Source organism: Macrosteles quadrilineatus, unplaced genomic scaffold, assembly GCF_028750875.1.
Source record: "Macrosteles quadrilineatus isolate MER2022 unplaced genomic scaffold, UCM_ALF_1.0 Scaffold_28__1_contigs__length_1566739, whole genome shotgun sequence".
Classification (NCBI taxonomy): Eukaryota; Metazoa; Arthropoda; class Insecta; order Hemiptera; family Cicadellidae; genus Macrosteles; species Macrosteles quadrilineatus.
The window spans coordinates 919,652-934,173 of record NW_026542621.1 but is presented as its reverse complement, the minus strand read 5'-3'; the positions used below and the strand labels follow the sequence as shown (position 1 = coordinate 934,173).

General features: G+C 35.2%; 1 protein-coding gene across 3 annotated transcripts in view; it reads right to left on the bottom strand.

Annotated features, from left to right (window-relative positions):
• LOC129005624 (transcription initiation factor TFIID subunit 3-like) overlaps positions 1-14,522 on the bottom strand; it is a 41,359-nt gene that overhangs the window by 6,380 nt on the left and 20,457 nt on the right. For 2 of the 3 annotated variants that reach the window (XR_008491851.1, XM_054434581.1), the window contains exons 8-9: positions 2,891-2,991; positions 1,464-1,608 (exon numbers count right to left, since the gene is read on the bottom strand). Coding sequence is in view for 1 of the 3 variants with exons in the window: in XM_054434581.1 (XP_054290556.1) it covers positions 1,470-1,608; positions 2,891-2,991 (240 nt within the window). In the remaining 2 variants the exon portion in view is untranslated. Of the gene's footprint in view, positions 1-1,463; positions 1,609-2,890; positions 2,992-12,189; positions 12,252-14,522 lie in introns of all 3 variants that reach the window. The other variant, XR_008491852.1, reaches the window with a different exon arrangement.

The following is a 14,522-nucleotide window of genomic DNA, read 5'->3' as shown; positions in this document are numbered from 1 at the left end:
AGGCCTCTGCTAGGGAAGATGCACTTTTGTTTAGTGATGTGGGCCAGGAATATTCCCAGTGGGAGGGAACTTATAAAATGGGAATATTTCTTTGGCTTAGGACCGGGAAGATGCCCAAATATTGGGCAAAATGAAATGAAATGAAAATGAATTGAAAATTTTAAAATGTTAGACGTTTTAACACAGTATATTGACAGTTAAAGAATCTTAAAACTACGTTACCTAAGTAAATTCATACATTTTAGTCTAAGAGTTGTCATTCCATTCAATAATTTCCTGTATAAACAAGTTGGAATTTATGAAGCCTGATGGTTTTTTATTCTTAAACTATCATTAAAAACTTAAGGTATTTATATACAAAGCACTTTTTTTAGAACTGATGTTTAAACGTCCTTTGGTCTAACATATTTATAACAATCTTTATTTAAAAATTACCTGTTTCTTTATGTTTTCCAGCTTTACAATTTGGCATTGTTAGGGCCCACAACTTTCAACATTGCCATACTAGAACTAGTACATTACAGTTTTAACAAACAAAAGGTGAGCTAAATAAATAGTAACTTAATTCTTTGAATTAAAAAAAAAACATTGAATACCAAAAGATTTTTATAAATTTCTAACAAGGAGGTAAAGTCCAAAGTAAGTAATAAAGTAATAAGTAAAAAATAATAAAGTAAAAAAGTAAAAAGTAAGTAAGTAATAGTGGTAAAGTCCTTTATTGACCAACTGGACCAATGCCTGACTCATGTCTCGGACCTCAATCTAAGGAACTTTGATATTGTGTGGAGATTTCAATGTACATCTTGAGTGTCCGTCTATCCGTTTGTTTTACGACTTTTGTTATCATCTATAAGTAGGCTACTATTATTTTATACTTTTTTTATGTGTTATCTAATGTTTTTATTGACATTCTTCTGTCCTGAAACAGCGTAGCAGTAGCCTATGACTAGCAGTAGCTTACTAGACTTTCTATTGTTCTGTTCTTTATTTGCTGTACAATGTTTGGCAATTTGTTTGTTTGTTGAGTAAAAGTTGAAAAAGCTGTGATTTTAAACGTTACAGTTTTTAAAACTGAACCAAGGTTAATGACATAGCATGATTATCATGATTGCGCAATAGCATACTAATTGTATTTTTATGATGTAGGCCTAATATGCAAATTATCACATTTAAGTCCATTTATACATTTAGTATTAGGCATTGTTTACGAGTTAGAAATAACTGTTTTAAGTCATGTTGAATTAACCGTGGTTATCAGTTATTTGTGGTCTGTTCAAAATACAGTTTTACCACGTTTTTATGTCAATAAACATGTTCCTCTGATAATCCGACCTTTTTGCTGTTCCGTCCATGGTCCCGGTCCCGTAGGTGACGGATTAGCGAGGTTCTACTGTACTGTAATTCATTCTAGGTCTGTGTTAAACTATGTGTCAGAGTTAACAGGTTTATTCAGTTTTCCTAACCTTAGTTTATGTGGCTCCTGCCTTTTTCTTCCGCCTTTCTGTTTTCTTTTTCTTCTCACCACCAACACCATCTTGTCTCTTAGCGATACAGACTCGACAAAACCAGTCATTAGAGTCTGGAGGAACCTGGATACCAACACACACCCTGAAACGATAAAACAATGTTATTGCAAAACGTGTTTAAACATTTTAAAATCTATAGCCAAGAGTGGAACCTCGATAACAAGACCCTTCATAACAAGTCACCCTTGATAACAAGGTGTCATTTTCAATTTCCCTAGAATTTATTTTACCCCTAATCGCACATTAATACAAATCTCAAGGTGGACAAGTCAACCTTAATGTTGTCTTATTTATAGGGATGGACGGGTCTCGAAATTTCAGGAAATTTTAAATCTCGTTCTACAAAACGAGATTCTATTTTGGTCATAAAAAAAACAAAAAAAAAAACGCCTGCAGAAAGTCAATGCAATACAGAAGCGTGTTGATGTTGCGTTTCCTTTGCGAAGGCGTTTTTATTTAATTATTAATTCTTTACATGTAAATATTGCTTTAATAGTTTTATAATTTTTTGTTTTGAGATAGCAAATGATCAGAAGTTTAGTGTAAGCAGTGTGAGACATGTTTTACTACTGTAAACATAGCCTAAATAAGTCACTCCAAAATCACTCTAGAAATAGCACAATACTGAAAATTGTAGGTATTTAAAAATCAGGTTAAAATGTGGAACTTGCATTTCCCGTTATATATGAGAAGGGAAATCCTGTCTCGTCTCGAACTAAAAATCCAATCTTGTACATCCCTACTTATTTAACAATCTCCAAGAGAGTCTTGTTATCAAGGTTATACTGTACTGCAAAAGCATCATAATGCTTGTCTGCAGCTGACTTTACCCAAATATTTAATTGGTTAGGTGCCTTTTACAACATTCAATAGGAATTCACTGATTCAAGTCATAAGTAAATAAAAATAAGTCTATTAGCACGGTAACCACTTAACATACGAGGGCTATCCAGAAAGTAGATTACGTTTTTGTCTGTATCCGCTAAGGGCAGGGCTAGCGCAACCATCTTGGTGTTATTTCGTTATGCAGCTCAGTCGGCATCTAGCCGTGCTAGTAAGAGGTTTCTGCTGTACTCCATTGAGTTACTGTGTCAGTTTAAAATATCTGTGTTAATTGAAAATGCCGCAAACTGTGAAGTGCATGCAGTTGTAAGGTTTTTGACTGCAAAAAACTGTAAACCGATAGGAATCTATTGGCAACTGGATGATGTCTGCGATGGCGGGAGTTCCTTTGCACAGGAAGAAAATTCTGTTACATTTTCGTTCCAAAACTCAGGTAGGAAATAAAATCCTGTATCATATAGAAACAAAAGTACAATCCAGCCCATCCATACCTATCAGTATAAAACAAAATCAGTACATACCAATGGTACCACGCATCACAGCCATCACATCCTATCATAGGACTTCCGTCATCCTGTCCTCCGCAAGCCGGGCATATCCATACTTGGTTGCCTTCTTTGTCCTGTAACATTCTGTCTCATCAAGCAAGGATCAAAGATATCCAGGACCTCAGAGGACATAAGGATCCAGGGATATGAACTAGGGACGCAATAGTCAACCCCCCCAAACCCCCTGTAGGCCTACACATCCGTTCACATCATCGTCCCAAGCTACAGTATACTCTTTCTTCATTACAAATGACACATTTACTATGGATCTACAATCCTATATTACCCTAACATTTTGTGGTTGAAAAGGTTTGATGCTGCAAAATAGGTTTTAAAATCATTTCTTCAAAAGACTCTCAGTTCCTTGCTAAGTTTACTACCGACTTATTGATTTTTCTATTGAAGCAGTAAGCAAACCATATTTTGTTGTGGTGTTTCCGGACCAATTGATTGGCAAATAAATAAAAGGTTAAAATACCTGCTTGTCGCCTTGTGGTCCAAATTGTTGTCCTAGTGGATTATGTACATTTCGGCGCGAGCGCCATCGTCGGATCCGTATAAGAACTGTTTACACTAAACATCCCTGAAGAGGTCATCTTGCGCACCTCTTCAGGGAAGTTTAGTGTAAACAGTTCTTATACGGATCCGACGATGGCGCTCGCTCCGAAATGTACATAATCCACTAGGACAACAATTTGGACCACAAGGCGACAAGCAGGTATTTTAACCTTTTATTTATTTGTAAGCAAACCACTTTTAAGTAATGGGTCTTCTGTCAATATGGTGAGAATTTTTTTCTTTGCTTCAAGATTGTTTTATTGTGTTCCAAGCATGTCCATTTCAAGCATCAAATGTCATAAAAAATAAAATACTAGCATCAGGACGATAACAGTTATGTAAAGCAGCACTACGAGTCTGCTACAATGTTGGCGTTAAGAGGAGTTTCTCAAATTTAAATTCATATAAAGAATATGAAAAAAATTAAGAAACATCCAAACAATTATTAAATGCAACACAACTACAGTTATTTAAAATGGTAATCAAATTACAGTTTATCAATATACGAATGTTTACGTAAATGCCTTTTTATGTCAATTAAATATTTCCAGTTTTAGGTAATCTATTAATTTAGGCATATTTTCATTAATTATCTGATAGGAGTTATGTTTGAATTGGAAATACAACCATAAATGGCGTAATTTTCAACACACAAGGTTAAGTGCAGGCGATATTGAATAAAAGGTTGAATGAACTGTTAATGATGGTAATGATATGATATTTCGTTGATTTCACGTTGAAAGTTCTCCTGGAATAATTTCACACACACGATTCAATCCATAGAATAACAAGACAAAAAAAATAACTGTTCATAACATTAATAGCCTTAATAACCAAAGGCTGAATTATTATGGATCAAGATTATCAAGAAAAGTCTTGATGTCACATAAAAACATATAGTTAGTAATAATAACAGATTAGTAGTAAAAAACACAAACCATAGTTGAAGATGCAGTTTTTAACTATAGACAACATGGATAACAAATTATCATCTTTTTTAGAAGAAAATTTGTACATGTCTGTAATTCAAATATATATTTGTAGAAATATTAGAAGTAATTTATAGTTAAATTATCTCTCACAATTTGTGAAAACTCTATCTAACTTTTTACCAGGTAACAAATATTAAACTACCCTCTTGATGTTTGTTTTCGTTTATGTTTATACCTCAAATAAGATGGATTACATAAGTTATGGTTTCAACACTTAGGTAGCACAAAAAAGCGTACAGCGAAAAAAGCGTACAGTGAAATATGCGTACAAGGGGAAACAGTGGTATTTGACGAGGGTAAGTGGTAAATATTATAAACGAAAAATGTGTACAAATGACCACCCCAGCCATCCACCCCTAAACTATTTGGAAATAACAAATAACTTATGCATCTTAACTAGAAAAATAAGAATCACAACTTCCCGAAAAATTCTACTCATATGCAAATGAGACTGGAGCTAGGCATGGAAGGAAAGAGAAGGCTGATGTGAGGGATGTGAGGTCGAACGAAAGAATAAAAAAACCATACAAAAATATCAAGAAACTGGAGATATTATGTGCTGTTTGAGGGCTCTTGCCTACATAAAAAAAATGGATTAGATTAGACCAAAAATATCAAATATGGTCAATTGTCAATATAGGGTATTATTAAAAATAACTGTATAAGTTACAAAAAATTAAAATAAATAAACTTAAAAAAAAGAATGACAAAGCTTGACGCTGATTTTAAACACGCCTAAATGATGGTGCAGCATACCTCTATCATTTTGCCAGTCCACAGCCTGGGTAAAGTGTGATGTAGTAAATCAGGTTAAATATACATTTTTAAAGGATCTCCAACTCCGTGAAACCAAGAGAAATTTATATTTAGTTTAGACACTCATATTGTTCAATGGTTTTAAAAATATTTAGAACTTTACCCTAAAAGTTGTACACATTTTTCGCCTGTCTAAATGTCTTGACACCATAGCTTACCCTCGTCATCTGCCAAAACTTGATCCTGTATGCTTATTTCGCAAGATTCGAGGTGTACGCTTTTTTGTATATTCAACACTTAGGCCTACATTGTTCTTGAATCTCTTCCAAAAATTTTTTACTTCATTGGAAACAAAATCTAAAATTAAAAAATACATTACACTAAAAACTTAAACAGATTTCAAGCTTCACGTAAATTGCATTTATTGTGCCAAATTCACTTCATTTTATAATAGTCTAGTGAACTTCAATATACAATAACCTAAAAACACTATGACAGGTTTGGTAACAAAAGCAATTTATTAGTGATAGTGTCCTATTCGTGTCGTAACACTTCGGCCCTATTATAGCCTAAGTAAAGACAGTAATGTGTTTTATATATAAAGTTAATTCTTATGTCAGAAGAGACATGTTTTGTTATATTGGCACGCCGGAGGAGGCGCATAAATAATAGCATATTCAAAAGGGGCAAGGTCAAAGTCCAAGATTCAATACCCCTCCATGGGACGACAAGACGGAGGAGCCAGTCTACTACGAGTCGCAGGTAAATATGGCCGCCCTGGCGTTCTGCCGTTTATCTTCTCTTTCTGTAGTTAGACCATTAGACAAAACGCGTAACCGTAATTGTGAACTTATAACAAATGGCGACGAGGATGGGAAATTCAATCAAGGCAGACCAAATCCCAATGGGGGGAAGGTCGGGTTTAGGAAAGAATGCTACCGTTGCGGTAGAGTGCATGGTTATAATTGTCCCTATAAAAATTACAAATGTAATAAATGTAATAGAATAGGCCATTTGGCTAATGTATGTAGACAAGGTACTGGTAACCCTCAAAGTAAACCTAAGGGTAAAATAAATTTTTGTGACGATGTTGATGACATCGGAAACAGAGTCGATGATCTCGACTTGGGCCTATTTACTATTGCCTATGCCAATGATGGGCCTAAACCCAAAAGTTTTACCGCTGAGGTAGAAATTAATAATGTTCCAGTGAAAATGACTATTGACACAGGGGCTGTCGTGTCAGTCATGCCCCAGGATGTATTTTCTGCAATTTTTGGTAACTCAAGCCCGAAATTAAATAAAAGCAGTATCACATTGAAAACTTATACAGGCCATAAAATTAATATTATCGGTGAGTTTCAGGCAAGCGTACGCTCTGGCAGCAGCGTTCACAAATTACCTATGATTGTTGTACGAAATGATGTGCCTAACCAACCTACACTAATGGGTCGGAATTGGCTGGAAGTAATTAAACTTGACTGGACCAAAGTGGGACAAGGAAACAAGTTGGACTGCGGAGCGATCCTCGACAACGGTAAGACTGTTTCAATCACTACTAGGATTAATGAGCTGAAATCAAAATATTCTTCCGTTTTTGAAGATAAAATTGGAACTATCAAAGATGTAACAGTCGATTTGGTTTTGAAGGAAAATTCTAATCCCGTGTTTTGTAAATCAAGAACTGTACCCTATGCCTTAAAGGGTGCGGTAGAAAGTGAACTCCAGAATTTAGTTAAGAATGACATAATATATCCCGTAACTAAGTCAGTATGGGCTACCCCGATCGTTGTGGTACCAAAGCCGAATGGCAAAATTCGTATTTGTGGGGACTACAAGACTACAATCAACCCGTGTTTGCGCACGGACCATTACCCGTTGCCAACACCGGAAGAGATTTTCTCGAGTATTTCGGGTTCTAAGGTTTTTACTAAACTGGACTTGTCTGCGGCATATAACCAAATTTGTGTCAGTGAAAGTTCTCAGGAACTTCTAACAATCAATACCAGTAAAGGTCTCTATAGATATAGAAGATTACCGTTTGGAATCACTAGCGCTGGCGCTATCTTCCAATCAACTATGGACCAAGTATTAGCAGGTCTAAACAATGTTTTTTGTTATTTAGATGACATTTTGATTGTAGCTAGCAATCATTTGGAGATGTACAAATATGTTGATCAAGTACTAAATAGACTTATGCAATACGGTGTTAAAATCAATGGCGCTAAGAGCGAATTCTTCAAGAATAGTTTGACATTTCTAGGACATAGGCTAGATGCTAATGGTATCCATCCAAGTGAAGAGTTAACGGAAACTATCACCAAGACTCCTCAGCCCAAAAATGTTACCCAGTTAAGATCATATCTAGGCCTTTTGAATTACTACGGTAAATTTCTGCCCAATCTGTCGACCTTGCTACACCCGCTATATCAGTTATTAAATAAGAGTGCCAGATGGGAGTGGACGAAGAAGTGTGAGGAAGTGTTTATCAAAAGCAAGAATCTTTTGCTTGAGAGTACTGTACTTATCCCCTTTGACCCTAAATTAGAAATCATTGTGACGGCTGATGCAAGTCCTTATGGCGTAGGCGCCGTTGTTGCCCACCGCATGCAGGATGGCTCTGAGAGGCCAATAGCATTTGGTTCTCGAACCTTGACCCCATGTGAAATGAAATATTCACAACTGGAAAAAGAGGCGCTCGCCTTAGTCTTCGCTGTGAAGAAGTTTCATGTATTTTTGTACGGTAAACGTTTCCTTCTGGCTACCGATCATAAGCCTTTAGCGTTTCTGCTGGGGCCTAATAGGGGAATACCTACTTTAGCTGCGGCTAGGATTCAAAGATGGGCAATCATTCTTTCAGCCTACGAGTATGATATAGAGTACCGTAAGGGTACCAATGTTTCGAATGCTGATGCTCTGTCCCGTTTGCCTTGTACAGATGAATCTAACTGCGGTGACAACATCTCATTCTTCTCTGTAACTTCTGAGTTACCCATAACTCACAAGGAGATAAGCATAGCTACACGCTATGACCCGATTTTGTCCAAAGTTTTAGACTTCACTTTGAATGGGTGGCCTAATAATGTGGCCCAAGATAGCCTAAAACCATATTCTTCCCGAGCTATGGAGCTGTCTGTAGATCAAGAGTGTCTTCTATGGGGACGAAGAGTTATTATCCCTGAACCATATAGGAAGGAAATATTAAATCTTTTACATACAGAACATCCAGGTGTATCCCGCATTAAAAATTTGGCACGCAGCTATGTATGGTGGCCAAATTTAGACCGAGATCTTGAAGAACTTGTTAAAACCTGCACTATTTGTCAATCTACTCGGAACTCAATACCTCTGGCCCCATTACAACATTGGTCATGGCCTAAGCATCCCTGGCAGCGACTCCATCTTGACTTCGCTACCTTTCAAAATAAGGAGTTTTTGATCATTGTCGACAGCCACTCAAAATGGCTCGAAGTATTCCATATGAGTTCAACAACATCTAGTAAAACAATTGAGAAACTCAGGTCATGTTTTGCGGCATACGGACTGCCTTCAACAGTTGTTACTGACGGTGGACCTCAACTTACTTCTAAGGAGTTTAACGACTTTTTAAGAACAAATGGAATCACTCATGTTGTATCCCCACCATACCATCCTTCCTCTAATGGATTGGCGGAGCGAGCTGTACAAACAACCAAGAACACATTCTTGAGACAGCTGTTGCAGGACGAAAAATCAGGAACAACTCGTTCTCTACAACATCGAATCGACAACTTCCTTTTTGTGTACAGGAATACTCCTCATTCCACCACTGGTGTTTCGCCAGCTGAAATTGTGCTTGGGTTTAAGCCTAAAAATCACCTTGACTTGCTAAAGCCTCATTTGAGTAAGAGCGTATCTGCTAAATATGAAAAGATTGAGAAAAATGCAAATGAAAGGAGGGGAACATTCCGTTCTTTTTGTGAGGGCGAGAGTGTATTTGTAAGGAGCGTTAGGCAAGAAAAACTCAAATGGTTGCCTGGTATTATCACTAAGGTTAATAGCCCAGTCACATACGTTGTCAAAGTCGATGGGAGGAATCGATTTGTGCATGCAGACCACCTACGCACAAATCAGTGCATTCCAGATGAGGAAAATCTTGTACTACCAATGCCACCTGTTTTACCTATGGAAGCAACTGCACCTAGCCCAATGAAAACACCTACACCAAGCCCAGCGAAGACACCGCATAGGCCTATTACACCCAACATTGAATCAAAGGAAAATCAATCTCAAGAACTTGAAGCGGATAGGCCTAACCTGGAAATAAGAAAGCCTAATTCTCCGTCTGTGACACTACGCCGTTCTCAGCGAGAACGACGCGTACCCAGGAAGTTGGACTTGTAAAAACAAGAAAAGTACCTCCCAAAAGAAGTCATTAATTTTTGAGTTTATTTACATAACAAACAGTTTGAAGTTTATTTTTTTTAACTTATTTTGTTGGGAGGAGTTATTATAGCCTAAGTAAAGACAGTAATGTGTTTTATATATAAAGTAAATTCTTATGTCAGAAGAGACATGTTTTGTTATATTGGCACGCCGGAGGAGGCGCATAAATAATAGCATATTCAAAAGGGGCAAGGTCAAAGTCCAAGATTCAATACCCCTCCATGGGACGACAAGACGGAGGAGCCTGTCTACTATGAGTCGCAGGTAAATATGGCCGCCCTGGCGTTCTGCCGTTTATCTTTTCTTTCTGTAGTTAGACCATTAGACAAAACGCGTAACCGTAATTGTGAACATATAACAGGCCCAAGTAATACTTCAGCCCAAAATCCTTAGATGTTGCCTGCGATCCAACTCTCTACCTACTCACTAGTAACACTTCTTCCGAAAAACTGACAGGTCTTCACTAACTATTTGGGAGGATGGTAAAAAACAACACTTAAAAAACAAAAAAAAGCGTTAGATTTAAAATTGACTCACCACAAACTGCGTTAGTGTAGGTTAATAGATTGCAAAGTATACAGGTCATGGGCCTCTTACTACCTGAACTGCGCTCCTTAAACATTGTCAAATATTCATCGCGCCGAAACGTTACTCCATTCGCTTATTTAATCAACTGTAAAAGCGAGTGGTAGGAAGTGTTACTGTTTTCCTAAGAAATTTGAGTTCGCACGAAATATCACTGGACCGAAGTGTTACTACACCATGCTTTTTTTGCTGTATAACTGATTTAGCAGTTCGACTATTTAACAGAGGGCAAGTGAATAAAATAGTTCCAAAATCAATAAAGCCCACAAGTTTTAAAAGGTTAAATTTTGTATAGATGAGAATCGTGAAAGATGATAGGCCTACATTTAATGACAAAAAAATTGCAGTGGATACATTCATTTTTATATTTAAATTTAAGTGACTTAGGTATGGAACAATTCATTCACTTGTAACATTATTCTAAATAGGCGAAAACTGAAAGTGAGTTAACATTTTCAATTTTCTTCTGGAAGAAAATTGACAGAAAAAGTGATTCAGAAGTCTAAATGAAGTGATAAATGGGGCGGAGGAGTGTTTATTAAGATTCTGTATCCAATAACAGGATAAAGTTAATCCAATTATCTTTAGTGCCAATTAGTCCATAAAAAACAACAAACCTTTCTAACAAACACATTTACTGTAACATTCTGAAAATCTATCACTGATGAAGAAGTTTGTTAACCTCAAAGCCCCAAGACTGTCAGACCCGCAGTTAGTATGTGACATGCTATGAACCCGAGAGATAGTTACAGTCCAAAAGTTGTTTTTTTTTTTTTGCTCTCGTTCTAAATTCACTACCACTTGGTTTTTTTTTCTCATTCGCAGAAAAGCGTGTAATATTACAAGGTTAAAAAAAGGATCTCGTTGAACGTAAATAAAATCAATAAGCAAAAACACAACAGTAACTTTATTCACTGGCCAACTCAACTGATAATAAATAATAAATAAATTCAAAAATAAACTTAAGGGGGTTTTAATTGATAGTGAATTTTATAGTTTAGAAAATTTTGAACACTGTAACAAAAAAACTGTATGACTAAGCAAGTAGGGAAGTAGGTGAAATCATGTGAAGTAGTTTTAGGTTGATGACACATTCATGTACACTTGTTTTGTATGTATTGAATAAAGATTTATTGATTGATATGATTCTCACCTGAATGAACAAGGAGAACTGACATTGGTAAGTAATGAAAAAATTACGTTAAGAATACAAATAAAGTTAAGCCTGTAAAAGTAGCGACACATGCAAGCAGTGGCAGTGATGAGTTATGAGTGGGAATCGAGAGTGAGGAGGATTGCTTGCATCCCGGACAAAACTAATACTCTTGCGCCCCTGGGCCCATTTATAACCACAGTACTGAACACTCTTGGATAAAAGAAAACCATTTTTATTGAGAACCTGTGATGAGTGGAAGCCGAGCTTTGTAAAGTTGCCGGTGTTTACGGTATTACAAAGCACTAAACGTGTATTCTCATTCTGTAAGATTTATAAATATTCTACAAACATCAATCAATGGGATTTATTTTAAATTATGTGAATGCTGTTAAAGATAATCAATGGGATTTATTTTAAATTATGTGAATGCTATTAAAGATAAGCTGTCACAATCTTTAAACAGGTACGGAATGAAATAACCTAAATTTTACACTTGCTGGCAACTACCTACATAGATTTTATTCAGAAAATTTTTTTTGAATTGACTAAATTTGATTGTTAAATTCAACTAGAGGGAAAAGTCAGTGAATGGATACCAAAAAGTAAATATCATACTTAATTAAAATTTTAACTTTTTTGTCTATGAAATTGTTGAATATCTCCAGTATGAAAAAATTTTCAAAGGCATCCCAATTTGACTTTTTAGCCAAATTCTTAAATAAACAGATTACAAATCTTATTGACCTTTTTACTCCTCCACCCCTTAAACATTGACAGTTAAATGGAGGGAGGGTACTCACCGTTGTCACCGTAGGAATAGATTGCACAGTGCCAGATGAACTGCTGTTGCCGGCTTTTCCCTCTATCAACCAAGGACCACCAAAGTTAACATCCATACCTCACCCCACTTTATACCACACTCGCATTATTCTGACTCTACCTTTTCATTCTTCATGGTCAAATTAAATTGTTTCTGTGGATCTAACAATCCTCAAAACATGTCAGTTACATATCATATGATTCAAATTGTATTTGTTACTTGATTTGTTCAACACTGTGAGTAAAACCCAAAAGTAAAAGCTAAACATGAAATACGAGTTTGAACTAATTTTCCTGACCACAATCCATTCTAAAATTTTCTATATAAAAGATTACTATAGGTAGTTTAATAAAATTAGTAGTTCAATGTGGCACATTCAGTTTTTGTTTACTACGTGGACATGGTAAGCAAAATTAGTATTAGTGGATTTTGGATCCACTTTATAAGTTACTGAATCAGTTTTTAAAATTCTCACATTTAGGGAGGAGAAAGGTTTAATAATTTTACTTTTCTTTATGCGGTGAAAATTGTTATTGATGATTTTTAAATGGTCTTATGACTTTTCATGACAACAAGTTTAATATATCTAGTGATCTATTTTATGAAGAACAAAAATTACTTATTTAGGTTATGAACAATTGCAAATAAGTAATTGTATTAATAATTATCAATATTACAGCAGTTTTTGAAAGTGGAACTGCAAAAATGAAAGTAATCAAAATCAAACACTAGTGAATCTATAATTATTTTCTCAAAGCAAATAAATAAAGCCAGTTTTCAAAAGCCCCGGTTATAAAATAGATTGATGATTTACCAGTTTAAAAAAAAATCAATAATAATTAACAACATTAACAATAGCATTGCTTTGTTTCAAAACAGGCCAAAGCAAACTGGGAGTCCTGTTGGATGAATAAGCAAGTAGGATATTACAGTTGACTCTCGATGATCTGACGTTCAATAACCCGTTGCTGTGAAGAATGAGTCATGGGGCCAATTTTTGTACAGTACGGAATTTGATTTGAGTACTGAAATGATTCTTGCATCTTTACAGTCCAGTCCAGTTCTTAAAGTGAATATATGTATTTTTATGCTCAGTTTAGTTATTTGTTGATTAAATAACTAACCTTCCAGCTTTTAAACTTATGCAGGTAATACAGGCAGGTTAAATTTAATTTATGGGGTTTACTAACCCATATTCAGGCCAACAAGATATGGCTGTACTTGAGAGAGAATAAGCTCCAATAATCAGTGTTATGTATTTAATTAATATTTCTTTTTCCTTAAACAGTGCCCAAAGACTGATGCATTTGAATTCCCAATAGTCAAGGAATACATAGTAAGGCTTGGATTAGCTGACTTTTCTCAACTTGTGGGTTAAATTTACCTTCATTTTACCAAATCTGATGTTTCTTAATCTGAAACCCTCCCGGTCACATAAGTGTCCAATTTAAACAACTGCCCCATTTTAATGGGATAGCCAACTGTACCACAGTATGGTCAAACACATTTCACAACTTATAAACCTAGTGGTATAACTTAAAAATAATGCAGTGTGGTATAAAGTATTCAGTTGGATAATTATTTTAGACAGCCATGCAGCACGAATCAAGTTTCATGCAGTTAGACAAACCAAAAGAAATTAAAATGTTAATCAAATTTGAAAACCAATCCAATGGCTAATGAAATCATGCTAAAGAATAATCAAAATCTTAAAAATAACATTCATATTGTTTAACAAGTTGGTAATATCTAGGATAGTGATTAATGACATTGTATCCTCATGTGCAGACAAAGATAATATTTTTTTTGTTTTAACACCACAGGAATGATATTTATACCTGATAATTAATTCGTTGAATCAAATTTTAGTATCTACAATTTTGATATTAAGTATCATTAAAATTATGTTGAATTCAAGCAATAATATCATGATTATTGAATTAAGAAAAACCTTTGAATCTTCTATTAGTTTTTTAGGAGTAGTAAATGTTTAAATGCAGGCCTTATGAGTAAATAAACTCTTTTGATTTAATACCATATAGAATATCAATTATAATTAGAAACTACAAATCATAATAATTGCTCTTTAATTTTTTTATAAGTTTAATGTTACAATATTCATTGACATTTATAAATTTTTCAATTTAAATTGAGAATATAACTAAATAGATTTCAGAATTCATTTTACATAATTGTAGTATATACGTATGTATAGGAACATAATACATTTATGGTAGGCCTACTGTGGGATAGAAAAAATCATTAACCATTGAGTGAAACAAAAATCACGGGGTAAACCGGGCCAAGCAAATG